A 27828-nucleotide genomic window follows, 5' to 3' on the forward strand; every position below is an offset into this window, starting at 1 on the left:
TCAGAAAGTCAAGATTTAAATTAAAATATAGTCTTAAAACAGATTAGATTGCTTAAAATGATTTATTAATTGACAAGAACATTTTCTGTACCTAAAATCATGGACTTATTAAAAATAATAAGCATTAGAATAAAAGTGTCACATGAACATATACATACATAACTGTCAACTTTATAGCATAAGATATGAAACAATTAACACATAATTAACCATATCAAAGCAGTGATATTCTGACATTTGTTCTCTCACCATTTAAAAATAACTAGGCATAGATGGACCCAAGTCCAAATAAAATAAATAAAGGAGATAAGGTCAAGAGACCTGGTTAGAGAGACCAATAGTAAAACAAAGACCAAATAAAAAGTAAAACAAATTATAAGATAAATGTCTACATTATGCTGTCCAGTAAAATATAATGCTAAATTGAATGTCAAGTTTTAGAGCACCATGAAGAAGCTTAGAGAAAATTAAGATGCTGTTTGATTCTATGTATTAAACCAGGATAAATAACAAGCTCAACCAAAAAAAAAATAAAAAATTATATTTATGCAACCATAATCCAATCCCAAAACCTAATTATTATTATTTTGAAAACTCATTTTGTTGCCAAGAGATGGAAAATATCTACCACAAAAACTAAAAAAAAAAAAATTTGACAGAAAGTCCATACACCACATTTAGTGTAAATAGAAAAAAGAAAGCAAAGGATTTCTTGAGATGACCAATTCAGACTGTTACAGTGTGTACAACATTGTGATGTAGTCTAATGATCTTGTCAGCAACAAACTTTTAACAAACCATTACATCAGGCCCATGCGTTTTGCATAGAAGTCTCCATCTCCTTTAGTTGCCATCTGGAGAGAAAAACAAAACAAGTTTAAGTTCAATTGGATTTATTGAGGGGAAAAATGTAAACAACCATTTCATTTTTGCTGGCAATCTAAGTAAAATTTAAACCTATAAACCTCTTGTTGGCTATACATTACAAATACAATTATAAATGAGTTTCCAAATATTTTATTTTAAAGTGATACAGTATTATTCTCTGTCATAGTTTATTACTATTAATGAACTTTTCTTTCAAATATTTTCAATTTTTTTCATAGGAATTTCTTTCCCAAAATAGACATTTGGGATAATGTTTTCAATGAGAACTTGATGGCATCGTTTTAGTATTTTTTTTTGTAATTAAACATCTATAGAGTTGTCATTGCTTGAATATATCTTCAGTTGCAAAAATAGATTTTAGGCCAAAGTAGTAAAACAAATTAAACAAAACAAATAAATCAAACAAATGAAAATTGACTCTCTTTTTTATACTAGTTTCATAAGACGTGCATAACAGATATTCCTCAAGGCAGGTTGTGAAACAACAAGATAAACAAGTCATTCTATCAGCAACTTTATAAAGTAGTAGCTGCTAGTTCTAGAGCTTCCCTTTCTGCTCTGTGGCAATAAACTGTTCAAGTTTTTATCTATTGGGCCATTTAATAAGTACGGTATGCAATCTTGTGAGGGTAATATAATTCAGATAATTCATCCATGTACACTATTTATAAACTCTATTGGTTACTAGGGTAATGGATTTGTAGAAAAGTATTCACAATTTCATTGAACTCTCTTGTTGATTGTTTTCAAAACTGTTTCTTACAGAAGGAAGAGAGCTTAGATCCAAGGGTTATTGCTATAGTATTGAAAGCTCCCAGGGTTATTCCTAGAGAATTATAGAATATCAATTTCTTTTCATAGAAGCTTACAAGTATATTGAAATGTATTCTGATGAAGTTTTGAAAAAAAAAATCCTATTTCTTGTTGAGCATTGAAAATAAATGTGCGTAAACTAGTAGTTAGACATTCAGATTTTCTCTTCACAGTTATGACACTGTGGGGAACTCAAGATAAGTGAGCATATGATAGAGAAAGGAATAAAGAAATAAAACACACACAAAAAATACCTTATTGATTTCATTGTGTCTGCTTCGACTAACAATTTCTTCAAGAATTTCACCATCACCTTTAATTAACCTGAAAATAAAGTTTCATAAATCTTATTTAGACTAAAAAGCTACTTCCTAGTTCCCCAGTAGTATATTAAACTTTAGAATATTGCTTTTTTTTTTTTAATTGTTGTAATACTTTTTCTTATCTTATTATCAATGTTCCACTTTTTTTTTAACAGTGCACACTTAGAATATCATAAAAATAAAAACAACCTTAGACTAGTATGGGTAACGTAGCTTATAGCACAGATATTTCCTAGAAACAATGCTTCAATTTTAAAATATAAAATTTAAATGTATATATGTTTTTATCTTTGTAAAATTACTATATTAATTAATTAATTTAATCTAATACCTTACTAAATTTTTGCTTTCAATTTTATTAATAGCTTAGAAAATATTAATGAAGATTATTATGTTCTAATTCAAATCTACAGGCTAGCAGGAGGTGGAAGCGAGAAGGGTTTGAAATTGGGACCATTGAGATGATAGTCTGAAGAGTATACCACATAACCAGGCAGCTATTATAACATTAGCATGCAACAAAAAAAATGCTCGGCTTTAACCATCAATTTTTAAAACTGACCTCTCTCTTCCCGTTTCCTCATCCACAACCCTTCGAATGACACTCTGTTGCTTGTCCCACTCTTCTTTGGTCATGGGTTTCATGACACGAGGTTTAGGACCTGCCTTGCGTCCAGATGGAACTTGGCAAAACAAAGGATGGACACTAGTATTAGAACAACAAATTTAATTGGGCCAATAGGAGAACAGTATCAAATTCAAAATTAAAAAAAAAAAGTTTTTAATAAAAGCGATTTCCTTTTCAGCAGCAGCAACTTATTTTGCTTTGTGTAAATCTCACGTTTAGATCACTAGTGATATTCAAAACCTTATTTCACCATTTCCTTCATATAGCAGCAATGGCTAATTTTTATTTTTCTGAAAAGCAAATCCTTTTGTTTGTGTGCAAATACATTTATACCATTTTTAAACCATGAAAAATAATTTTGAAAAATAAATATGATAAACACTTGACCTACAGTATAGATCTATATGTAGTCCTCTAAAAGCATACTTCTTTGTTTAAAAATTAAATACGAATATTTTAAGAAAATAAATAGAAAAAAAATGCGTAATAGCATACTATTAAACAATATTAAATAGTCTATTCTTGTATGATACTGTACATTTGTACAAGAACTCACCATAGGTAAAAATTATTTTTACTGCTATAACTAGTGACAACAGGGAAAAATATCTATATCATTCAACTTAAATATTAACAAAAATTTTTAAATAGAAATATTAAAACTAAAAAAAAAAATGGGGCACATTAAGGTTTTTGATTTTATATTCATATTGATCTGTTTATAGAAATTTATTTAACTGTAATTAAGGCACTTAAACAGTCAACAATTAATTTGGGTTGAATATATACATTTAGGTTCATTAAGCTAATTAAAGTAATATAATATACCGTCTTCTACTGGTGGTTGTTGAATCTTCCCAGCATCAGGAAAAGAAGTCACTTTAGAAGCTTTTGTCTTGTCACTTTTAGTTTTGGTGTGTTTTTTCTTTTTCTGTTTCTTCTTCTTCTTCAGTTTTTTCTTTCGAGATGTTGATTCAGACGAGGAAGATGACGAAGATGATGATCTTGATCTAGTTTTTTTTTAAAAATAAAATTTTAGATATAAACATTGACTAAAAAAAAAAGGCTAAAAAAATAAAATATGTGCAAGTATCACCCATGTAGTTACACTGCGTAAATGTCAATACGATTGACAATACTTAAGCCACTAAGATTTCATTGATATGAACTATGAAATATGTACATTTGTACATGAGCATGGGACGCATGGTTAAATGGCATAAACATCTGATTACTTGAAAGTAGCTTTACCAGACACCTGCCTGAACAACAAGGAGGACAAAGTATTACAAAGAAGGGTAAAAAACAACAACAAAGTAAGTGTAAAGTTAAAAAAACTACGCTTAAAATGAATGAATGAAAATGAACAACGGTAATACCATGAGTATAATCACTAAATCACCTCAGAATAAAAGACTAAAATGCTAAGAAGCCATAACACCTAAAACACTGAACTATAATTTACAAATACAAAAAATATAACCTAGTAAAATAATTAGAAAGACACAAAGATATGTCCGCAAAAAAAAACTTTTCCCATATACCCTGTATCCCCATATGTCCACAAAAAAGGTTGGACCAAAGCATTGCTGCAGGAGCAAGGAAGATTTGCAATACAAAAGTAATAATAATAACAATAATAGTATAAAACAATAAATGAAAATGATAGTTTGCTTAAAACAAATCTAAATAAAGTTTGGAAAGTATGGACTAACGAGATTTAACTACCTATGAAAAACAATCCTACAAAATACAATACCAGGAGAAAGAAAAAAAGAATAAATACAGATTGGTGGATGAACTCAAGGACTGAAATGGCTTTACCATTGCTGAGTCAAAAAGAGAAGGCAAGATGCTGTGAAAATGAAAAAATGGTGCTCCAGCAAACATCTAGAATCTAGGGATTATCAAAGATCATACAATAATAATTACATGCACCTTTTCTTCCTTTTCTTTGATTTAGAAGATCGCCTAATTTTTTTGGCACTAGAACTAGAATCCTTCTTGGATTTTGAATGTGACTTTTTCCTTTTCTTTGAACGATGTGGTGAAGATTCTGAACTAGATCTTGATGATGTACTTGTGCTACTTTCATCCTCAGAGTTTGAGTCTGAGCTGGAGCTATCACATGATGAAGAATGTCTGCGTTTTTTACTTGATCTATTTTTAGATTTCGGTCTAGATTTTCTCAAGTGTAATGCTTCATCCATTTTTTATGTGAGCCTGTTAAATTACAAAATAGTTTAGTTGTTTAATCTTGTGTACCTGAACAGAAACTATGTTAGTATGTAACTCAATAATACTTGTACATGATTCAAATGATTGGTTACTGGTAAAGTAAAAAATACTGAAACTGTAAGCTTTCAAAATTGATTTTTTAGTTCAATCATTATTCAATGTGACATCCCAATTACTCAATAAGCCAGTCTAAGGCAAAAGTTTCTAGATTAGAATGAATTGAGTCTGAGAGACTTGGGCTTGGGGTTGAGAGAGGAATGGACTCGACGCTCGACGAATCTTATCTTTCATTAGTTTTATAGGCCACAACACTCAGACTAAGGCCTAAGCCTAAGGCAAAGGGATAAGTTAAGGTAAAGACCCTAGCCCTAATCTATATCTAGTCTAGATATAGAATCTATCTAGATCTATACCTAGATTTACAGACTTACAGATCTTATGTTACTGTTTTTACCATATTGTTTTTTTTTTCTTTGAAGTTTTCGTTCACGAATGTAAATTTCCGGTTTTCGAATTTACGTAAAAAGCCGAAGATGTTTTATTTATTTATTTATTTCACATACCTATAAAATTTTGCTTCATTCCAAATAATTTCCTTAACAGCGGAAATTTAGATGATGTGCGTCAAAATGGCGTCATATAGAGTCTACATTGCTATAATTTGAAAAAAAGTTTTTTAGGAGTTAGATTAAAGATCTTTTCTTATAAATACAATTTAACAATGAAACTTAATGTAACATATTACAATTACAAATGCAATAATTGTAGATAATATATATATATTAAATTTAATGAGTCTGGACATAAGGGCTTGATATTGTTTTGTAACCTTTCTTCCTGTTATCTTCATCTTGTACACACTTACTTATACTGTTTGGATCTGCTAATTAAATTAATTAAATATGTATTTAGAATTTATAGGCCCACTGTATTTATTTTTTCTATATTTCAATTTTAAAAAACTTCCTTTTCATTACCTTCTATTCATCCCAGAGGTTTGAATTTTATTGATCCTGCTCTAGATCTTATCTTATAGATCTATATTACAGACGTTACTTCAAAAAGAATATATTAATGTTCTACGCATTTCATGTGTCAATCTAGTCATGCATGTTAATCAGTGACTTAAAATCTGTAAGTTGTTGGTTTTCCTGGCTGATTCAGGCAACCAATTCCATTCTCTAATGTCACTAGGGAAGAAGGAGCACTTGTAAGAATTCATTCTAGCATATGGAATAAGAAATGTGTCTCTATCTTTGAGTCTTTCTGAGTATATCATTAGGTTTTCTTATTCCATTAGTAAATTATGATTCAATGTTTTCTGTATTTAGGTGGCATCGTGGCTGTGTGGTTAAGTCCTTAGCTTCTGAACCTGGGGTCCTGGGTTTGAATCTCATTGAAGACTGGGATTTTGAATTTCTAGATTTTTAGGGCACCCCCGAGTCCAACCAACTCTAATGGGTTCCTGACTTTAGTTGGGGAAAGTTAAGGCAGTTGTTCATAATTGTGCTGTCCACATGACACCTTGCTTGTTAACCGTTGACCATCAAAACAGATGACCTTAACATCATCTGCCCTACAGATTGCAAGGTCTGAAAGGGAACTTTACTCTTTTTTTTTACTTTTTATGTATTATAGCTACTTTACGTTTTATTCTTCTGTCCTGAAGTGTCTCTAAGTTTAGTGATTTTACTAATGGTTACTATAATCAAATTTGAATATTCGTTTGTTATAAATCTCACTGCTCTTTTTTGTATTTGTTCTAGTTTCTTTATATTTTCTTGAGGCATCCCAAACAGAAGATACATATTCTAGTATTGGCCTACCTAAAGTTAAATAGCATTTAAATGTAATAGCTATTATTTTCTTTTGATTGGTCATTTAAGCTATGTAATAAAGTGCAATTGTTTTGATTCTTCTTTTCACTTGATTTGAACTGTGCTATATTTTGAAAAATGCCTTGTCAATATTATTTTGATTTAACTAACCTTATTCAAATGTTGGAGAAGAGGGGAAATAGTAGCATAAGCTACCTTAAAAGTTTTCCCTTAACATACTATTATCTTTTACCTGTTTGCCTTAAAGGTTTTCCCTTAACATACTATTATCTTTTACCTGTTTGTGCTAAAATTTAGTTTCATAAACAAACACAATGTATTTTAGTAATTTACCACAAAACCCACTAATAGCAATAAAAAAATTGACAAAAAATAATAGGGTCCCTAAAGTATCACAGCTTTGGTAAACCATGTTTACTTCCTAAGCTTGGTATTTAAAAGGATAACATACAGAACAATATTAAATATAGTAGTTTCTACAGTGCATATTTGTTCACAATATCGTTTAATTGTAAGGAGAAATGTTGTAAATTGACAATTTCCTTGTAATGGATTTGTTATTTAGCCCATCTTAATTTTCAAGTTATCTTTAAATGAGGACTACCTGTATATAGATAAACTCTTTTTTTTTCTTCAATATCTTTTTTTGAACATAAACCAAAAAAAAAAAGGTTTATTTGTGAGTCTTGTCTTATGAGTCATAACATCATATACCGGTATGTAATGATTTTAAAATATTTAAAATATTTTTTTTTAAGTACTAGAACACAAAAAGCATAGTAAACAGAATTTGAACTTGGGACTCCCGGTTTGAAAGCCAAGCGCTTTACTGTTCAGCCACTGCGCCTCCCAAAAAAGAAATACAATAGTATTATTAATTAAGCTCAGCCTTTTCATCCTCAAATAACCTTTGATTCAGATTTGGCTTGGAGAAATAGTTTTAAGCTAAAATGATAGAATCTCAGAGTGCAGAGTCGCAAATCGTCTTCTCGCCTGTCACAGCTTTTGAAGCAATAGAAAGACAAATCAAATCTTTGTGTCTGAAAGACTTCCCATGTGGTGAAGGATCATGGGTAAATATTGCTGATTTTTTTTAGTTACAGGTTATTCTTTATAATGGTAAAAAAAAAAAGAAAGAATTCTATACAAATGACATAGACATCATAGCATTGAACATGAATTCAACTTATTTTTTCAGAGAGAAGAGAGAATTATAAATAAGCTGCCAACCAAAAATTTGGGAAAATCAAAAAATCCTAAACTGGTTAAGAAAAAGGATCCATATATAGTTGATTGTGAGTCTTCTTAAGAGCTACTTAATGCTTATATTTAGTTATTGTTAATACAGTTTATTCTATTTTTAAAATGAAAGTACAGTTATTCTGTATTGTCCTTGTAATTATTGGGGGGACTACCCATACTTATGCTATTGTAATAAGTCTGTGGCTGTCTGGTCATGTGGTATGTGCTCTGGACTGCTGTCTAGTGGGAAGTTTGGGCTAGGATGTAAATCTTCAAAATCTGAAGAAACATCCAAAACATGTAAAACAAACAAAACAAACAAGAAATACTTGGTCAATTTTAAAAGTTTGAAAAGACAAATTTAAAAATTGTTTTTGATAAAAAATGGATTTCCTTAGCTTAAATTATCTCCCCATTTAATAAATAACAAAACAATATCTTCTAGCTCCATTCTTTTCAAATATATTCACTTTTTAAAGAGAAAAAATAAAGACTTCATTGTAATTTTGTGATGACAAGAATTTTTAAAAAGTTACCTCTGCTTTATTTAAACTACATCTATTTATTACATTTTATATGCTTGTTTTGCTTTACTTCAAAACTTATTGGGTCAACTATGCTTGTAAATCAAATATATTTTAATGAACCATGTCAATATAATTTGATAATTTTGTTTTTATCCTCCTAGCTGCTGACAAGGAGAGTGTAGAAGTTCTCCAGGAACTCATCAGATCAGAGTTATCCCCCTGGCACCTTGAAAGCTCTTGGAGTGCAGAGGCAGAGAAGTTAAGGCGTGTTGCAGTTCAAACTCCTTGGTTATTAAAAGAGGAAACTATTTTCAGTTATTTAAAGACTGTCAAAATCTACGATCAAGGGGTGATTTGTATTAAAATTATTTATATTTACCATTATTGCTTAAAATCTTTAAAATGAATTTCTGTTGAGCAAAATTATTGCTAAAATCAATTCTTTACATAAAATGCAATTATGAAAAAAAAGGGTTAATATGTAATTTAAAAAAATTGTATTATATAAACTGTTGTTACCTAATCAACTCATATATTGTCCAAAGAGTGGATTTACTATTTAGGTTCCATTTTAATAACTTTTTGTCAGCTTAATCTTGTTACTATCTGGTCCTCTATCATCTCTTTATGAGAGATTACTCATCTCAAAGGGTCTTCAGTTTGATTTCTATTGGGGTGCATTTTAAATCTAGATGTTTAGACTTTTGTGTGTTTGCCCTGTTGTAACTGATATTTAGTGTTGCAGCATCATTATTGCATTGGACACATAGTTGTTTGTTATAAATTGGCCATGAGAATCAGGTGAATTTTATTTTATCTGACCCATTTAAGATCTTTAAGAGTCAGGATGTAGAGTGAGAAGCATTTCCAAAGTTGTGGGTTTGAGCCCTGCTGGAGGTAGCAATTCCAAAGTTGTGGGTTTGAGCTCTGCTGGAGGTAGCAATTCCAAAGTTGTGGGTTTGAGCCCTGCTGGAGGTAGCAATTCCAAAGTTGTGGGTTTGAGCCCTGCTGGAGGTAGCAATTCCAAAGTTGTGGGTTTGAGCCCTGCTGGAGGTAGCAATTCCAAAGTTGTGGATTTGAGCCCTGCTGGAGGTAGCAATTCCAATGTTGTGGGTTTGAGCCCTGCTGGAGGTAGCAATTCCAAAGTTGTGGGTTTGAGCCCTGCTGGAGGTAGCAATTCCAATGTTGTGGGTTTGAGCCCTGCTGGAGGTAGCAATTCCAAAGTTGTGGGTTTGAGCCCTGCTGGAGGTAGCAATTCCAAAGTTGTGGGTTTGAGCCCTGCTGGAGGTAGCAATTCCAAAGTTGTGGGTTTGAGCCCTGCTGGAGGCAACAATTCCATAAAGTTGTAGGTTTGAGCCCTGCTGGAGGCAACAATTCCATAAAGTTGTAGGTTTGAGCCCTGCTGGAGGCAGCAATTCCAAAGTTGTGGGTTTGAGCCCTGCTGGAGGTAGCAATTTTTTTTTCACTTTTAACATAGAATACTTGTTTATTTACCAAAAACATGGTTTCTAGAGTCTGTTGATGGATGGTTTCAATGGTCCCAAGTTCAAACTCTGACTGCCACCATTCCCCATCATCCTGGCGGAGGTTGGGCTAGGATGTAATATCTCCAAATGTGAAGAAACATCCTAAACAAGTAAAATATTTTACAAAAACATCTTGTATAACAGGATAACCTTTTGTGAATGAACCAGCAGTTACCCAAAATAATCATGTCTTATGTGGTCAGATTAATGTGAAGGATTATATAATATATTAAAAAAAATTTTGTTATTTTTATTGTTAGGTAGTTACAGTCGACAAAAAATTGTTGAAGTTAAAAAATTTAGAAGAACTGATACTAAGTGCCAATTCTATTTCTTCAATTAGTTCTGAAAATCTTCCCAAGTCTTTAAAGGTAAGGAAAAAACATTTTAGTATTCATAATTTTTTTATTTCAGGCTTCTCTTGAAATGTGCATGCATTCTCAATAGTTAAATGCTACTTATTAGGATAGATTCTTGCAGCATCACAATTAATCATGTCTCTCAATTCTAATCAAATATAATCTCTAGTAGCTTTATGAGAGTACAGTTTTTCTTGATGTAGACTCTACTTTTTCCTGACATTATTATTTAAAGGAATGTGAAAGTTTTTTATGATCAGAAATATTTCATGTCTTTATAATGTCTTTAGTAACTTTCAAATAATTGCTGCTGTATATACCAACCTTCCTTCCTCCCGCCTCTTATATTATACCTTTTGTAGTAATCATTTTTGAAAAAAATATTTATAGGAAAAGGTAAGTAATCTACAAATCAGCAAGACTTTCTATAGGTTCACATGAGATGGCATCAGTAAACCCTGAAACAGCATGACAACAGTATATGCATCTAAAAACCAGTGGTGTTCTCTAGGAGGTGGAATGACACTATGAGCTAACAGCACTGGGTGAGACTGACCCTAGGGATGCTCTGCATTAAAACAAACCTGCCCATCTCATTCTCTCAATTATGTTTGTCAAACAAAAAATATCTTCATAAAATAATTGTGTTATTAAAAAGGCACCTCTAACAATAAGGCTTACATTTATGCTGCTTAAACTGTGTGTGCTTTCAGAAGCTGGAGTTGCATGCCAATCAAATCTCTGACATCTCTGGCCTTTGTATTAGTCCACCTCCGCTGGAACACTTAGGCTTGGGTCGCAACATTTTGACCTCCATAGACGAGCACATTACAGGTGCCTGCTGGTAAGTTTGTGGCTATGAGCACAAATCTTTCAACTTTAAAATCATCTTTTGAACTTAATATTCTTTTGTGTCTGTGGTGCATCCCATGCATGACTCTGTATTAGAATATCTCATTCCATAGCAAGGTATTTCTTTTTTCAAGAATATTTTATTAGTTCAGTTTTAGCACTAGTATAGTGTCAGAGTAACATAGGCAAAAAGTATGCAACAGGATGTTTCTTTTCCCTTAGATTTTTTTGTGCTCAAACATAAGATTAAGTTACTTTGAAAATAGTACATATACTCTTCCCTACATGCCCAATCTTTGTAGATCAATGCTCAAAGTTTTTACTCAATGGGACATTTTTTCTTATCCCTAGAATGTGTTAAATTGTTGAAAAATAATAAGGAATAGTCTTTGAATCTGAATATTAAAGAAGAGTGCAGTTATGTAACTATTCATAACCAGCTTATGATTTGCTGCTATAAAATATTATCATTTATGTTATATATATATTTCCTCATTATAAAATTTTTGAAAATATATTCTTGCTTCCTTGATTATTAATGTTTTAGCATTTCTTTTAAAAATATAATTTATGTTTGTTTTACATGTTTGGGATGTTCCTTCAGAGTTGAAGATAGTTTACTTCCTAATCCAAACCTCCCGCAGGATGATGGGGGATGGGAGCGAGCAGGGTTTGAACCGACGATAAATCCGAACGACAGTCCAGCGCGCAAACCGCACGACCAGGCAGCCATCCTTTGTCAGTTTTAATTGATAAACTGTTATTTTATTTTGTAACTTCATTATTCTCACCATTTTTTTTTCACTTTATATATAATTAGACGATTTCTTTTAAGCTATATTAATGATTACTTTTAATACTTTTTCCAAAGGCCCTATCTAGTATCTTTAGATATTAGCCATAATGATTTGTGTGATCTTGTGAAAATCATCTCTGTTTTGGAAACATTAACAAAATTAAGACACCTTGTGATGAATGGAAATCCTTTGTCAGTAAGTTAGCCCACCTACCACACATGGTATGTTGTGTACTGTATGGAAGAAAATATTTGTTTGCTTTTTAAGTCCATCAATGTCTTAATTCGTATTATCTTAATGAAAGTGTTTATAAAGGTACCAGTTTCTTTTCTGAACCAATTCTTCGATATTAGTTCTTGGCTAGCAATAAAAGTTATTAATAACTAAGCTTAGCCTCAAATATGCTGGACTGAAGATGCCAGGGGACAAGGTTTGAACTCGAGACCATCATGATGATACTGCATGACTATATAATAGGCAGGCCTTCATTACATTTTAAGCTCAACTTATTAGTAATAAAGTTAAATCAGTAATTCCAAGCACTGTCAACAAATTATCTAACACTCCATATCTGCATTTGTTTTGTAGGTTTGGAAATAAATTTGTTTATCCTGGTTTTGAGGAAGTCTTAGCATTGTGATCTTCCTGTTTCCATAAAAGTGAAAATGCAGTAGATTTTCTTCAGGGCCGTGTGTGGTCAGCCTTAGTGGACTGTCCAAAAAAATACTGCATGACTAGGCAGGCCTTCATAACATTTTATACAATAGCATGAAGGAAGCCCTGTACACAAGCAATTTACTAAAATAATGTTTATATACTATATATAGTTCAGGTGAAATCTCATTGTTTAGTTTTTCTTTTTCTAAAATTAGTGAATATTTTTCAATGTTATTTTTTGAACAATTTTAATTTTGAAAATTTTAATAGCTGTAAATGTTCTAATTTCAGTTGATTCCTGCCTATCGTGGCTTTACCATAGACTCCTTAAAGCATCTGATGGTTTTTGATGACATCCATCTTTCTGTGGATGAAAAATTGAGTTTCAATAAATTAGCCAGAGCAAAAGGTAATTAATATTCCATAGCATAGAACAATTATTAGACTCGTAAGCTTAGAGGTTATGTTTACTTTAATAAGACTGCAAACAAGAAACAATCATATGATCACATGAAACACTTTATACATTTTTATACATTTTTCCTACAGACTTACATGTTATATCCATATGCTTTCTTAGTAGGTCAGGTGTTTTCAACCTTATTTTTATACTTTGATCTTTCTTAGAAACAAAAAAAAAATAAATCAAATTTCTTCTCTGAAAATTTATTAAATTAAAATATTGCAGATACTATTATTGAAGAGGCTCAAATTTATATTGAAATTCCCAGCATTAAAGGAATTCCTTGTCCAGATGAAATAAAGGTATATTTATGTGTAATGTTCTTTTCTAAATAGTTTCTAGATACTTTTTTTGCAAAGCTGATATCTACTTTAAACAATTATTGATCATAACTAACAAAACATGAATCAATTAAAAAATTTACCAAATTATTCAATTAATTATTGGCACTTTTTTTTAGATAGAAAGATGTAGCTAAATGTGTTCTTCTTCTTCTTAGCTTTTAAAAAAAAAGTATTTTGATATTTGGCTTGTTTTAAAGTAAATAGACTAAATAGTTTGTGAGTGAATATATTATTTAATAACTTTTTAATGACATGGATCAATACAATAATAGACCAGACTTAATATAGATCCCACTGTGTTTTTGTTTGTTTTTTAACTTGACCTTTTTTATGTATTGGCTGACAACCATCTTATTGCCTCCCCATTTTCTGCACACTAATCTTTCTGTATAATATAAAAATAGCTCTTTGCAACAAAAAAGAACTCTCACTTAAAAACCTTATCAGCCTGCTGTCTGCTCTGGATGGCTGCCTGGTCATATGGTATGTACTCTTAACTGTTGCTTCATTGTTCCAGAGTTCACACCCTGTCTGCAACTATTCTCAGCCATCCTGTGGAGGATTTGGACTAGTATGTAATAAGCTTCAATTCCAAAGGAACATCCAAAACATGTAAAACAAACAACCCAGCTCTTTTTGTAAATCTAAAAAAGTAAAGTTCCCCTTTCAGACCTTGTGATTTAAAAGTCATCTGTTTCTGTGGCCTATGATTAATGAGGGTGTCATGTGGCCAGCACAATGACCAACCCCCTTTACTTTTCTCCAATTAATGTCAGATACCCATTAGAGCTTGGTGGACTCAGAGGCATCTGAAGATCCCAAAATTAAAAATCCCAGTCTTCACCAGGATTTGAACCCCGGACCCTGGTACGAAGCCAAGCACGTTACAACTCAGCCAACGCACATCATTTTGTAAATCTACCTCACTCTAATTTGTACTTAATATAAGCTTGAGAAAACTAAGTCAATAAGACTATTTATACCACAATGTGATCTCTGTGATTGAATTAAATTCTATTCAAGGCAAAAGAAAGACAGAGACGAATGGAGAAAGACAGTTGACATATCTTGTGTGGTGCCTCAACAGTTCAACAGACTAAGAGATAGGCCAGATAGGTGATGGTGAAGGTGACCGCTATTACCCAGCCCAGTAAATTTTTGGATCCTAAAATGTGATTTTCATTTTCTATTTTAAAGTTTAACTTTGTTCTACATGTTTTATGTTACTATTTATTCTTCAGTTCAAAGACACTCAACCAGAATATCCAGTTGTGGATCGAAAATATTTTCTACAGTTTATGTTCCTAGAAGAGAAAGTTAAAACAACGTCAGTCATTATATTAGAAGCTGCAGAGCAGTTGAAGCTCATGGTTACAGAAAGCCAGGAAACGGATGGTGTTCAGGTGAAATCAATACTTAAACATTGGCTGCATTTAATATGTGTGTGTATTAGGTAGGGTAGAACTATTTTGTTAGGTTTTGGCATCTTTTGTTTGTTTCAGATGCTCTTTCAGAATCTGGACTATTACATTCTTGCCCAAACCACTGCAAGACAGGGCAAGGTTTGAACCTGGGACCATTAAGATGACAATCCAGAGCACATACCATCCCATTAAACACTGACACTTCCAGACTTTTTTCTACCCCAAATATCATAAAGCCAACAAAACTATTTTATTAACTTTTCCATTTACATATTAAAAAGCATTTTTCATTAATTTAAAAATTACTTGTAATTTTTACCTCATGTTTAAGAGTTGATGTATGTCTATTATTTCACAGTCTTTTCATTGAACAGCAATACATGGAACACACTGAAAGCCACACAGAGCTAACTTCTATTGAATGCTTTATCCTTTAAACTCTATCCAGAAAACAAAACAAAAAAAAATAAAATTCTATTTAAAAAAAAAGCTTATTTTAGGTGTAATTGTATTAATTACTGGATCAGTCATGTGATTAATTTTGTAATAGATCTAGAGTAACAATAATAAATCTGTTTGATTAGAAATATTTTTACCAATTATTTTGTTTAGCGCATTTCAGCTTTCTCAATGCCCTATGATCCTATTGCTTGTCTGAACCAGTTAAGAAGGTGGGGGAGGGGGGAGAAAGAAGGTGTTATCTTTATGAATGTTACGGTGATCACTTTTTAAATGCATAAAAACAAAGCTGTTCACTCAGGGCTCAAGCCTCCTAAAGGGAACTAATTCAATTTATACCACAACATCTGTCAAGTATGATTTGTTTCCCTGGTTTGATACCAAACAAAATAATTATTAACCAATACTTAATTAACTAATTGTTGTTTTATTTTTTAATGGATTCTGGTCTTGTTAGGTACAAGAAATAATTGTACAAAGTTTCAACTGGATCCAAGACTGGGTGTGGGAGAACTAACCAGTACAAACTTTTTACCAGACAGACAGAGTGAGTTGATATAAACTTTGTAATAACAGTGTAAATCCAAATATTAACTATAGTAAAAATCACATTAATAGTTACAGAATGAATAAATGAACATTCATTTATATTTGTAGAACATTAATTAATACATTTATATGATGTGAACTGAGATTTACTGACTTCTTGACCTCTACAAGGTCACCAATTTCCTTTTTTTTTATAGAACCAGCATTTAAATTTTGACATTATTAGAAGTCAGAATGATGTTTAAATCTTTCTTAGATTCTTTCATGCTAGCCAATTAGACTTATTTACTTATGAAGTGGTCAATTCATACTTTATTGTTGGAGAGTTTATGCATATGTACTATTACAGTCTTTTAATTGAACAGCAACATATAGATTTGTAAATTAACACACTGAAAGCCAGTAATCATTATTTCTTAAATGTGTTTGTATATTTCTAACATTGTAGGAATTGACAGCTGATGGCTTGACTAGTGATAAACAAAATGAAGTTCTTCTAGAAAACAAACAATCTGAATATTATGCAGAACCAATCGGTAATATGCTGAACAGTGAGAAAGAGACTTAATATCAAATAAAGCATTTTTCTATTGAAATACCGTAGTCATTTAAATTGAGAAGAACTTTCTCAAAAGCAATTTGAATTAACATGTTATGCTTTTTGTAGAGATGAAGTTTAAGCTTGACTATTTGACTATGTCGAAATGTACAGCTTGTTAATATGTAATAAGGTCTACACAGAACATACATGAGAAAGAAAGACTATTTACAATATTGCTTACATTATTATTCATTTGAAAATCAGTGACTCTTCTGTTTTCTCCAATGTCAAGAAGACAGAATATGATTGAAAATCAGTGACTCTTTTATTTTCTCCAATGTCAAGAAGACCGAATATGAATAAAGAACTGATCAACTCTTCCTTAGTCCAATGAAGTCAATCTCAAGTCATGGCTTAAATTAATGTCAATTTTTGAATTGGTCAAATATGTCTACCCTAATAGACCTTATTCTCAGTCAATACTTTTAACTCCAGCAAATGAAAATGATAAGCTTGAAAACTAATCATCAACTAATCTAAAGATACAATAAAATCCATTTTTAGAGAAGCTCCAAGATTTAAAGAAAATTTAAAACATGACCAAATAAGTTTAAAGACTTCAAAAGCAGAGTTTAAAGTCTTTTATTTGTCTGACTACTATATAGAGCTTGAGTTTATTTTTCGTTTTGAAAATAATGTATGTATCACAAGAAAAATATTGCTCATCTATTGATTACAAAAATATGTTAAAGGAAATTACCATTTTTTTTAAAATTCTTTTTAAACTAGAATTAATGCCCATTGGTGATGAAGCCAACAAAGAGGAGATTCATCAGATTGTCAGCCTCAGTTGTTGCAAACTGTTTTGTGAAGCCACCCCAGAATCTCACTTAAGGCTTGTTCCTATCAAAACCAATACTTTCTCCTGGGCACCAGAGCAGTCATTGAATATAGCAGTTGATATAAAACGACAAAACCTACTTCCTCTGAGAGATTTTTTTAAACATGGGATGGACTTTTCTTTGATGGAACAATTGGTTGGTACCTAAATAAATCAATATATTATAACATCTGGTAGCTTTTTATAATTTTTCAAAAGCAATATGGTGAGGGGCTAGGGTGGGTGCTAAGTTTAAAATACTTGGTTTATATTCCTGGCTGACAGAATGAAATGAGATAAATGACACATACAGATCTCATATCATTTACCTTTACTTCACCTTTACTTATCCCTTAGTCTGTTGGACCATTAGGCACCATGCAAAATTTGTCAATCGTCTTTCTCCATTCCTCTCTGTCTTTTGCCTTAGTTAGAACCTCTTTCAATGGCAGGTCATCCATTCTATTATGTTGTCTTCCCATTGCTGTCTCTGTCTGCCTCTTCTTCTTTTTCCTGGTACTGTTTCCTGAAGGAAGGTCTTTTCGAGCCCTAAAGATCTTGTAATATGGCCATTGATTTTTAGCTTGCGTTTTTTTACGACAGTTAGCAGGTCATCATGGGGTCCAATCATAGTCTCTAATCTCTGCGTTTGTAATGCAGTTTTTCAATGTGATACCTAGGACCCTTCTGTAGCATCTCAATTCCATTGCTAGGATCCTCTTCTCTAGCTCTGCAGTCAGCGTCCAAGACATATAATTAAGGAATGAAAAAATGTTAAATATTTAGTACCAGCTTCTTTTGGCCTAGCAAAGTTTACATTCTGACTTTTTGAGTGAGACATCTATTTTTTTTAGCTGACTTAGCATTATTATGTATAATTAAAAGAGTTGGTAGTCAGGACTCATTTTAGTCTCGATGAAACTGGTTATTGATTTCTAGATTTATGTTCAGTAAGTTTCAGTCTAGACTCTTCTGTAACCATGAATTAAAATCATATTGATTTCATGTGTAGATCTAATCATGCATTTAAATCAATGACTAAAGGAAGGAAATGGTATGAGCCAAAATGTTTGGAAAAAGTCAGGAACAAAAGGGAGGGGCAGAACAAATAAGAGCTATGAAAAAATCTTCAGGGGCAAGTTTGTTTTCTTTGACTCCAATGTTTTTGTACACCAGTGAACACATAAAAAAACAACCTTTATTTAAATGCATTCAAATTTTACTTAACTTAACTTTACAGAAAAATTTGATCTAATGCTAAATAATTTTTTTTTTAATTAATAATTTGTAATTATTATGTTTACTATTTTTGGTTACAGGAATATCTTTTGAACCACTTGAATTGTTTATGTATGGCTACTTTCAAATATTACTTATGTATTTTCATGAAGATTGTTTTCTATATATTGCTTACCTCATATCAGTTTCTTGCCATCTTTAGAATTTTATGTAGAGTGAGGCTCATCTTGTTAATCTACCATTTTTATTTTGTTTTACCTGGATACATTTCTTTTTCTAAGTATTATTTCTTACAGGAAGATTTTTGCTGACCTTAAAGATCTAGTCACATAGCTGTATCTCTTGAGTTTGCAATAGTCAGAAGATCCATTAAAGGCTGATCTCATAGGAAACTTTATTTATGATGCAGTCATTTAGGGGGCTAGATATTTGTTTTTAAATGTCATTTAATTGAACATTAAAGCATGGAGTGGTTTGCCTAAATCAGCCAGGAATGACTTATCAGAGTTTTAAGTCTTTCATTAGCATAGGTGACTAGATTAACACTTAGATACATATAATAATATAATATATAAGAGAAGATTATGATACCAACATGCAAGAGTGTATTCCTAGTCATCTCCTGATCTTTTTTAATCAGGTTAGAGAATATTTTTGGCTTTCTTTACTCTGCTCCTTGGCTACACCTTGCTCCTGCTAGCATATAATGATACCACATATCATGAAAAATCTAATTATTGACACTAATCTTTTTCAGGTAGTGAGTTACCCCACTGGCCATGAGGCTAAGGAAGACAAAGGAGGAAAAGGGAAAGATAAAAGCAAGGTATGCTTTCAAGACACTTGCACTTTCATTCAAAATCAGCTCATGAGTTTTTATAACACAATGATAGGTTTTGAATAGGGCCTATATTTTGCACATTTTTTTTTCAGGCTACCATTCAATAATTCATTTTAAGACCGAGCCTCTTTATTTCATATGCATGTCTTCAAATATATAAATTTGTATGTGTGTGTGTGAAATGTGTTTTCCAGTATACTTTTTTTTTTACATCTTGCATTTAAGAAAATAATCTTAAAATTTGGGAAATTTCTTGCAATGGAATAAATTATAGTCACAGTTTCTAATTTTAAACTAAAATTTGTTACAGTGGTGTAAGTTTTTTAGGATTCTTCCTTTCTTTTACTGACTTTCTAACAATGTGAGGTATTTTTGCAGTCTGCAAAAAGAGAAAAAACTCCAGAAAAACCCAAAAGTGCACAAAAGAAGGTTTTATTATGTTTTTATTTATTTATTTTTTTTTACAAATCTTCTCCAGATTACTAACCCATTCTAATACTTAGATCTAACTAACATAATTTTACTGCATGCTACATTTTAAAGTCTACAATCATATTTTCATATATGTACAGGGAGTATAAAAGTATGTAAATAGTGATAAAAATGAGAAAACACATTCATATTTACTGCATTTATTATACAAACTAATGTTGCTTAAATATTTTCTTTCAATTAAAGCATTAATTTTGCTTAGTTGAGCAAGCATAGACTTTTTATCATATCTATTTATTCTTTCAGTATAATAAAGGCAGTAAATATATGTTTTCTCGTTTTTTATCAATGTATACCTACTTTTGCACCCCTTGTATAGTAAAGTTCTCCTTTCAGACCTTGTGATCTATAGGGCAGATGGTGTTAAGGTAATCTTTCTTTGGCCAACTGTTAACAAGCAGGGTGTTTTGTGACCAGCACAACGACTAACCACCTTCACTTTCTCAACTAAAGCCAGGTACCCATTTGAGTTGGGTGGACTCAAGGATGCCTAAAAATTAAAAAATTCACAGAGATCCAAACTCAGGACCACAGGATTGGAAGCCAAGTGGTTAAAAAACCACTTGGCCCCCATGTCCCCCACCCCTGAATATATATTGTTATAAATGTGGTGGCAATGAGCGTATGAGTAATTGTGCATGTGTAATCAGCTGACACAGATAACACAGGCCAGCGTTAGGTGAGCAGTCAACCATGATGTGATGCTTCAGGAAAAATATATGTTGTGAACACTAGGGATGTGATCATTCACAAGGGACTGGTGATGTTCTATTAGTTTCAAGAAGGCCCTTAGGAATCCTATATAAAGAGCAAAGGTGTCTGAGTCAAGATGATTTGGGATCCAGATTCAGTCTGGTGCAGTAGAACAGTAGAATCCAGTACAAGTACAGGACAAGATGTAGAGGCCAGTAGAGCTTGGAACAGTTCTCTATGCTGAAGTGTTTGTACAGTTAGTGTTATGTGTTGCCATTGGTACAGTATTGGAAGTGAATTTATTAGACATTAAAAAGTTACGTTACTTTGGAGCCTGAGTTGTCAAGTTCTTTGAGTTGGTTGTGTCATGGTGTGCAGTATTTGCAGAGAGCCTAGACACAGAGTGTCGTTACTATCTACATGTGTATATTTTTTCCTCCTTTCTTTATGTAGGCTTATATATAGGATATAAATAATCTTTTTACTATTTTTTTTTATTTTGTAAAATATTTTAAATAGCCTACTTTTTATTTTGTTTTGCTTTTATAAACTATAAGTTATTAGCTACAAACAAGCATATTTAAAAATAATTTTCATGCTATGAAGTTTTATAGCTTTTTTTTTCACTGCATGAGTAGACCATGTACATATTTATCTTTGTAAGAATTTGTTTTTGTGTATGAATACAATTCCAAAAAAAATAAAATGTTTATTTAGTCACCTGTGTTACAAAATATTATTCTGCCAAAAAACCAATGGGATGATTTTATTTAACTTTTCCAATGTAACTTTTGAAATGATAGTTTTACTGTCTTACTTTTTCAACAAACACACAAATAGATGCAACTTTTTTTTTTTTTTTTACCTTAACATGTAGCCTACACCCATTTTTGTTTTCTTTTAAGACATCAGTCATCACTCAATTAGATTTCTTCATCATAATATTTTAAAAGAAAATTATATAGTGAATAATTTGTGCTTTTCTATTTTTATAAATTATACATAAATTTATTAATTATTGTAAGATTTTATTTATAAAAAATATATATATTAATTTTTTAGAAACTTTTTTTTTTAGAATGTATAAATTTTTGAAAAAATATGGATACAAAACTTGAAAATATCTGTATCTAAAGTTCCTATAAGGTTATGAATTATACATTTTATTTATGGTTTTATACTGTCACAGGAACCAAAAAAGAAAAAGGATGATGTAGATCTTCTGAAATCTAAACCAGTGTTGGCCACAATAGCATCATTTTATCTTCCCCTGGAGAATTTTCTAGATGGAGAGTACGTCTGCAAGAATGTATTCACTGCCGAAGAGCTTCCTGCGCCGTTGCCAGCTGTACCTGTTGAGCAAGATAAAATTAATGTAACTATCATTTATAACTGCTCAAGAATAATTAGTTGAGATAAATCAATAAAAGTTGAAATATAACAACTAAATTCATTATGTATAAATGTTATAGCATGGTTAGTGTGCTTGGATGCAATGTATTTTGGTGGACGTGTGAGTCAGTGGGTATCTGGTCTAAAACAAGATTTGAAATCAAGCCCTCTTGTTTGGTAGCCAGGTGGTTTATACCACTTAACCTGACATTCCACACTTAACATTTACAATGGTTTTAGTTGTGGTTTCTTCCCTAGTGCCATTAGAGCATGAAATGGCTTGCCTGAATCAGCCTGGGAAACCAATGGTTTATTTGAGTTTGGGTCTCTAATTAACATGCAAGACTAGATTAACACATAAATTCACATAGAACATAATTATCTTGTCTGGAGGGAAGTTTTTTTGTTTTTTTTTCATGATAAAAAGTTAAGTTCCACTTTCAGACCATGCGGTCTATATGGCAGATGATATTAAGGTCTTCTGTTTCTTTGGCCAACGATTAATGAGCAGGGTGTCATATGGCCAGCACAATGACCGCCTTTACTTTCCCCAACTAAACTAACTTTTTTTTAATGATATTGTTTTTAAATATGCAAAATAGTAGAAATTTAATTATTAAAACTTTGGGTTTAAATTTGATAACAATTTGAGAGCTTTATTTTATTATTAGATTGTTATTTAAACTATATTTCCAGGCCAAAACTAAAGAGAAAAGAAAAGATTCTGCATCCCCATCAGATAAAAATAAAAGTAAGGAAACTTTCTGTTGGCCAGTTAATTTTTCATGAAAAAAATATTTCTCTTTTTGATCTATAATTGTTTAAAATTTATTGCTCTATATGTAGCCTTCAATGATATTGTAATGTACTAAACATTTTCTGTTCTTGTCATGTGGAAAGCTTAATACATAGCTGAAATTGGTTTGAATTTGAAACCAGGCTATCTAATATACAGTAAGAGGTATCTACCTTAAAAGGATTACACAGAGCATGAGATGGGGTTTTGAAATTGAAATTGGATCAGTTGTTAAGATGGCTAATATATGGGTAGGTAGAGAGAGAATAACTATTCCTTTATATTAGACTTCCTTCCTCACTAATGAAACCAAATGTCAACTACATAGTTAGTGATGTATTTGCTTTCCACATGACTTTTTTCAATTCTCTTTAAAAGCTTGCAAACTTTTCATGGCTCCAGGGGGAGCAGACACTGTGTGAAAATGGATTTCGAAAATAGCTGTAATGATTTTCAAAGATATTTGAACATTTATTTAAATATTTGGAAAAATAATTACTAGCTAATTGGCCACACACAGTGAAATCTCTGGTTTGACAGTTATAATTATTCAAAATATTAACATCTTAAAATTAAATTTGGTCTTGAGATCTAGAGCTTGAACACACGTCAGTCTTACAAGGTCATCTGCCATCATTGAGGCAGTACATAGAAGTCTAATTCATAAAGCGCTTGTTATGAGTGTGCATGTGTTTCGTGTGTGAATGTTTTTAGTATTGACATCGATATTGTTATTGCTACAGTAGTTACGCTGAGGTGGTCAAATTGTAGTCAAACTGAATTTCCATTTGATTGGACCAATAAAAATTACCTATTCACTAAAGAGTTAAATAAACAAATAGACTTTCAGGAATTTTTTATGCACCACTTTATGTAGAAATCATTATGTCCTGACAACTGTCTTTTTATGTTTCCAAGACTGGAACTATATCACCAAACTAGAATTTTCTATACACTCTGAGTATATTTATACAACATGGGCGTAACCAGGATTTTTTTTTGTGGGAGCGGGGTGGGGGATAGGGGCAGGTATCTAACATCTATCATTATTTAGTTATTAAGAACAAAATCATTGCTCTTATAAGAAGTCATCAGCTTCATAAAGGAGGAATTGTCATTAAAAAAACTTTTTTTTTAGTTACTTGTTAGTTCTAGTTAATGCAAAAAAAGACAAATTCTATTTTTAAACAAAAAACATTCAAAATATTTTTCTTCTAAAGACAACACCTCCTCTATACTATATAGAGCTATGGTTTTTCTCTTAACTAATTGATATAGATACAAAATATTTAAATCTACAAGCGGAAATACTAGATGTTCAAGATAAATATTTTCTAGTTCTTTAGCCAGATTCGAATTAATTTCTTTTTATGCTTTGAAAAATTGTACGGTCAAACTAGAGTTTTCCCAGTGTGGCCAACAAGCTAGTAATTCTTTTCATGATTTTATTTGTGAAGTTTCAGCTCAATCAGAGAATGAAAAGTTGTCAAAATAAATGATTGAAATTTCGATTTTTAAATACTTTAGGAGACAGTGATTAAAGTGTGAGTCAATGGTTGGAACTGAAAAAGAAATGGGTAGCTCCATAAGTTTTGAAATGTATTTGAATCCTATTTTTTATTAACAGATGCCAAGAAAACACCCACCAAGGAGGATAAGAAGAAAAAACATTCAGAGGAGCCAATAGATTTTGGTTCAGAGAGATTAGAACTTGAGGTGATTGTGAAGCTAGAACATTGGATGTCAACCAAAGACGCGTACAGTGAAGAGAAAACTCAGAGGGTGACACAAGATAGTCAAGGTTATCATCTAATTTAAGGAAAACTCAAACAAACATATTCAAGTTTGTGTTTATCTCTGCTAGTGGTGTCAAGTTCAGAGAAATTGGTTATCTAATTTAGTTAGAAAAAAATAGCTGGTGATCAAGATTTTAATTTATCATCACTAGTGATGGTGCCATCTGTTTGATAGGATTTATCTTTCAGATAGTCAAATGTTCCATTTGCTTCTGTCTAAGGGAAGATCATGCACCACAAAATAAATAAATACTAATAAAAATAACATTGAAATATTTTCTTTATGCTATATGCATTATATATATTTTAAAAGCCTTTTACATTTTGTTGACCGTGCCTACACTATGAGTTGTTTTTTTGCTCTCACCTCTTGAATTACGATAATAATTATAAAGAATTTTTTTCTAAAACTTTAGAAGTTATATGCTATTGTGCATCAGTTAATGTTTCTAATTATTTGCAAGCTACATGCTGTTTGTGTTGCATAGCCATAGCCTGATGCAGCTGATCATTTGGCAGCTGTATACTATTGTGTTGATTAGCCCTGGCTTATTGCTGAAATTGGTTATTGGTTATAAATGTATTTACATGAAAGACATTTTTTCAGTGGGTTTTAAGAAATATATCTATATAGGAATGAATCTTTCTCAGTTTACATGATTGTGATTTACATGAAAAAAAAAGTTATTGATAATGTTAAAAAATACACATTTCCAGTAGGTCGTTTATTAATGAAGAGATGTAAGAAGTCTTCTTAGAAAGATGTTTCCAAAATAAATGTGTGGATAGCAGTCTTCTGAGAGAAGATGTTTTCAAAATAAATGTGTGGATAGCAGTCTTCTGAGGGAAGATGTTTTCAAAATGAATGTGTGGATAGCAGTCTTCAGAGGGCAGATGTTTTCCAAATACATTTTGTCTTTGAGAACATTTACTTACTGCTGAAATAAACATTTTTATCAACTTTTTTGTTCTTTAATCCATGACTTAAGTACCTATATTTCAAAACTCTAGATTTAACAAAACTGAGTTTGTCTCTATTACTCAAGAGATTCACGGCACGACCAACAAAAGATCTGTAATATGTATGTATCATGTATGTCCAAGCCATCACAGTGTTTTTTTGCTTTGAGATAATAAATTTAGTTAGCTCATGTTTTTGTCTAACAATCCAAATTTGGGTATTACTATATTAGACTATTCATTATAGTCACTACAGCATCAGCTTGGCCTCTGTAGGGACAAAGAAATCAAAAGTGTGTTAAGTACAGCATGGCTTCAAACAGTCCAAGGTTTGAATACTTGTACTTGCCATTGCATAGAGAAATGTATTTGAAATCTATTCAGTGCTGATGACTATGTCATATAAAAGTTAAAGTATTTAAATAATTAGACCAAGTATAACTTGACCTAAGTACTTCACCTTTTCCAAAAAGTAAGGTTAGGGTAAGGGTTTAAAAAAATAAGACTAAACCATCCAGAGTTACAACTAGTTAGATACCCTAGATCAAAATAAAAGAGAGAAAGAAATCTGACTAAAAAAATGTCATTGGTTAAAATTAAAAACAAATTTAATAAATACACAAGCTCTACATATACATATTTATCAGAAACTTTTCATCACACTGTGGTTAACTAATGTTAATATTATTCATTTGATGTTAGCATATCTCTTGATTGACACTTCAGATAACAATATTACACTTAAATCTCCTAGCAATGACTGCATTAAATGAACAACATACAACATATCTGTTTCCTCACTAACAATGTACATATATATATTACATGGTCTGGACAATCTGGAATAAATGATAAATAATGTACTATACACATACTGGACAATGAAGCCAGACAAACAAAATCACTATAAATTTCATTGATAAGAACAAACAAATTTCAAACTTTACACTTGTCATGATACTGCTTACATTTTCTCTTCAATTTACAAATTATACTTCACAAATTTGGCTCAATGTTCAACACCATTGCTTACTACTGTAAGTATCAACAAAATGAAACTTATATTTGTATGTCTATATCATTAAAACCATAAGAACTATGCACAATTACCCTGCTCAGGACTACTATGAGATTGACATCATTATAAGGCACAATGATTGCTTATATAAACAAGACAATTTCTAACATAAGATCATTTCTCAAAGTGTTTGAAGGATGAGTGAGCAGATAACAATATAGTAAGTAACACTAGTATTTCCCAAGGATACACAAAGCTTACAGAGATCTAGAAATGGGTCTGTCTGTATGGTACATAGTAAAAACACTTGCACAACAAAATGTGAAAAAGTTAGATGTCCTCTACGCAAACAAGTCATATAAAACAAAACAGATCCAAATCTTATGATTAATAGATTTTTAAAAACAGTACACACAAAATTATTGTATGAAAAGAAACAAAACAAAGTGAATATTTATAGTGTACAAATACATGGCACATGGCCAACAACAGATCTGATTCTTGGAGAATGTATTTAGTTTTTGGTCAATGGATGACAACCTAATAGTTCAACAACAGAAAATAGGCTATGTATTTCTATACCACTATTGAATTTTTGTAAGACTTCTGCAGGAATGAGCAGAAATATCTCTAAGTGGAAAAAGCCATTTAGTATTGTAAGATCAGATTTCACTGCTTGAAGTTTACTCTACCTTATATATCTTACATATAAGAGAATCACATCTAGACATGTTTTATTTATATGTTTATGATAAAAAACAGTGAATACAATGTTTATATTTCTATTTGGCATTTTCTAAACACTTGCAAACATATTTCTGTTTACATACATTTGCTACACTATGACTAAGAGATAGAAGTAAACACAACAAAATGCTGTTTAATGCCATTTGTTTCTGTTCACAGCAGACTAGACTGGCCATCGTTCATTTCCTTCATGCCATGTGAAAGTAACAGTGCCTACACATCTGACTCGACACTAGTGTATGTACTACTACTAGAATTACTGTACACTGATGCCAGTGAGCCTTTATTGTACTGCTGGTGAAATTTAGGAGTTTTTCTTGGGCTTTCAAATTGATGTTTCTTAGTAGGAGTTTTCAATCTGATATAGAGAAAGAAAAGATTAATTAACATTCATAATAGTGTATACATGAAAGAAAGAAAAATTATTTCTGGATAGAAGGGATTAGAATTTTTAAAAAGATGTTACTGTGTTCATGTAAATCTTGGTAAATTGATTTAGAACCCTT

At 31.5% G+C, this 27828-nt stretch overlaps 3 protein-coding genes across 11 annotated transcripts in view; 1 reads left to right on the forward strand and 2 right to left on the reverse strand.

Moving 5' to 3' along the window:
* Positions 1–43: 43 nt before the first annotated feature.
* Positions 44–5420, reverse strand: LOC106056150 (ADP-ribosylation factor-like protein 6-interacting protein 4). Its single transcript, XM_013212749.2, has 6 exons — positions 5322–5420; positions 4591–4875; positions 3481–3662; positions 2587–2707; positions 1956–2025; positions 44–854 (listed from the first exon to the last, which is right to left on the reverse strand). Exons 2-6 carry the CDS (start codon positions 4860–4862, stop codon positions 801–803), a joined length of 699 nt encoding a protein of 232 aa, XP_013068203.2. The 5' UTR covers positions 4863–4875; positions 5322–5420; the 3' UTR covers positions 44–800.
* Positions 5421–5476: 56 nt separating this feature from the next.
* Positions 5477–27621, forward strand: LOC106056149 (leucine-rich repeat-containing protein 43-like). 6 transcript variants are annotated; one of them, XM_013212746.2, is made up of 18 exons: positions 5503–5623; positions 7487–7801; positions 7927–8023; positions 8659–8846; positions 10284–10394; positions 11096–11226; positions 12106–12226; positions 12980–13097; positions 13377–13453; positions 14737–14898; positions 16376–16463; positions 17258–17505; positions 19345–19413; positions 19807–19857; positions 21803–21988; positions 22702–22756; positions 24429–24602; positions 27482–27621. In XM_013212746.2, the coding sequence occupies exons 2-18, from the start codon at positions 7679–7681 to the stop codon at positions 27487–27489; spliced, it is 2007 nt and encodes a 668-aa protein (XP_013068200.2). In that variant the 5' UTR covers positions 5503–5623; positions 7487–7678; the 3' UTR covers positions 27490–27621. The 6 variants fall into 6 exon arrangements, with proteins under 6 accessions (XP_013068199.2, XP_013068197.2, XP_013068200.2 ...); XM_013212745.2 differs by lacking the exon at positions 27482–27621 and having other exon boundaries at positions 5477–5572; positions 7648–7801; positions 24429–25557; XM_013212743.2 differs by lacking the exon at positions 27482–27621 and having other exon boundaries at positions 5494–5623; positions 7648–7801; positions 24429–25557.
* The window catches only part of LOC106056141 (citron Rho-interacting kinase-like), a 45023-nt gene continuing 43342 nt past the window's right edge, over positions 26148–27828 (reverse strand). For all 4 annotated transcript variants that reach the window (XM_056005679.1, XM_056005681.1, XM_056005680.1 and 1 more), the window contains one exon: positions 26148–27680. In XM_056005679.1, the coding sequence (XP_055861654.1) occupies positions 27536–27680 (145 nt within the window). In that variant the 3' untranslated portion in view covers positions 26148–27535. The remainder of the gene's footprint in view (positions 27681–27828) is intronic.

Source organism: Biomphalaria glabrata, chromosome 12 (assembly GCF_947242115.1).
Source record: "Biomphalaria glabrata chromosome 12, xgBioGlab47.1, whole genome shotgun sequence".
Classification (NCBI taxonomy): Eukaryota; Metazoa; Mollusca; class Gastropoda; family Planorbidae; genus Biomphalaria; species Biomphalaria glabrata.

What these genes read in the sequence shown, in the direction of transcription:
- LOC106056150 (XM_013212749.2), bottom strand. Translation starts at nt 4,862, where the DNA reads ATGGATGAAGCATTACACTTGAGAAAATCTAGACCGAAATCTAAAAAT. An exon ending in GAGGAAACGGGAAGAGAGAG is followed by an intron (nt 2,026 to 2,586) that starts GTCAGTTTTAAA and finishes CTTTATTTTCAG; the next exon opens with GTTAATTAAAGGTGATGGTG. An exon ending in GACACAATGAAATCAATAAG is followed by an intron (nt 855 to 1,955) that starts GTATTTTTTGTG and finishes TTTTCTCTCCAG; the next exon opens with ATGGCAACTAAAGGAGATGG.
- LOC106056149 (XM_013212745.2), top strand. Translation starts at nt 7,679, where the DNA reads ATGATAGAATCTCAGAGTGCAGAGTCGCAAATCGTCTTCTCGCCTGTC. An exon ending in TCAAAATCTACGATCAAGGG is followed by an intron (nt 8,847 to 10,283) that starts GTGATTTGTATT and finishes TTTTATTGTTAG; the next exon opens with GTAGTTACAGTCGACAAAAA. An exon ending in TAAATTAGCCAGAGCAAAAG is followed by an intron (nt 13,098 to 13,376) that starts GTAATTAATATT and finishes AAAATATTGCAG; the next exon opens with ATACTATTATTGAAGAGGCT.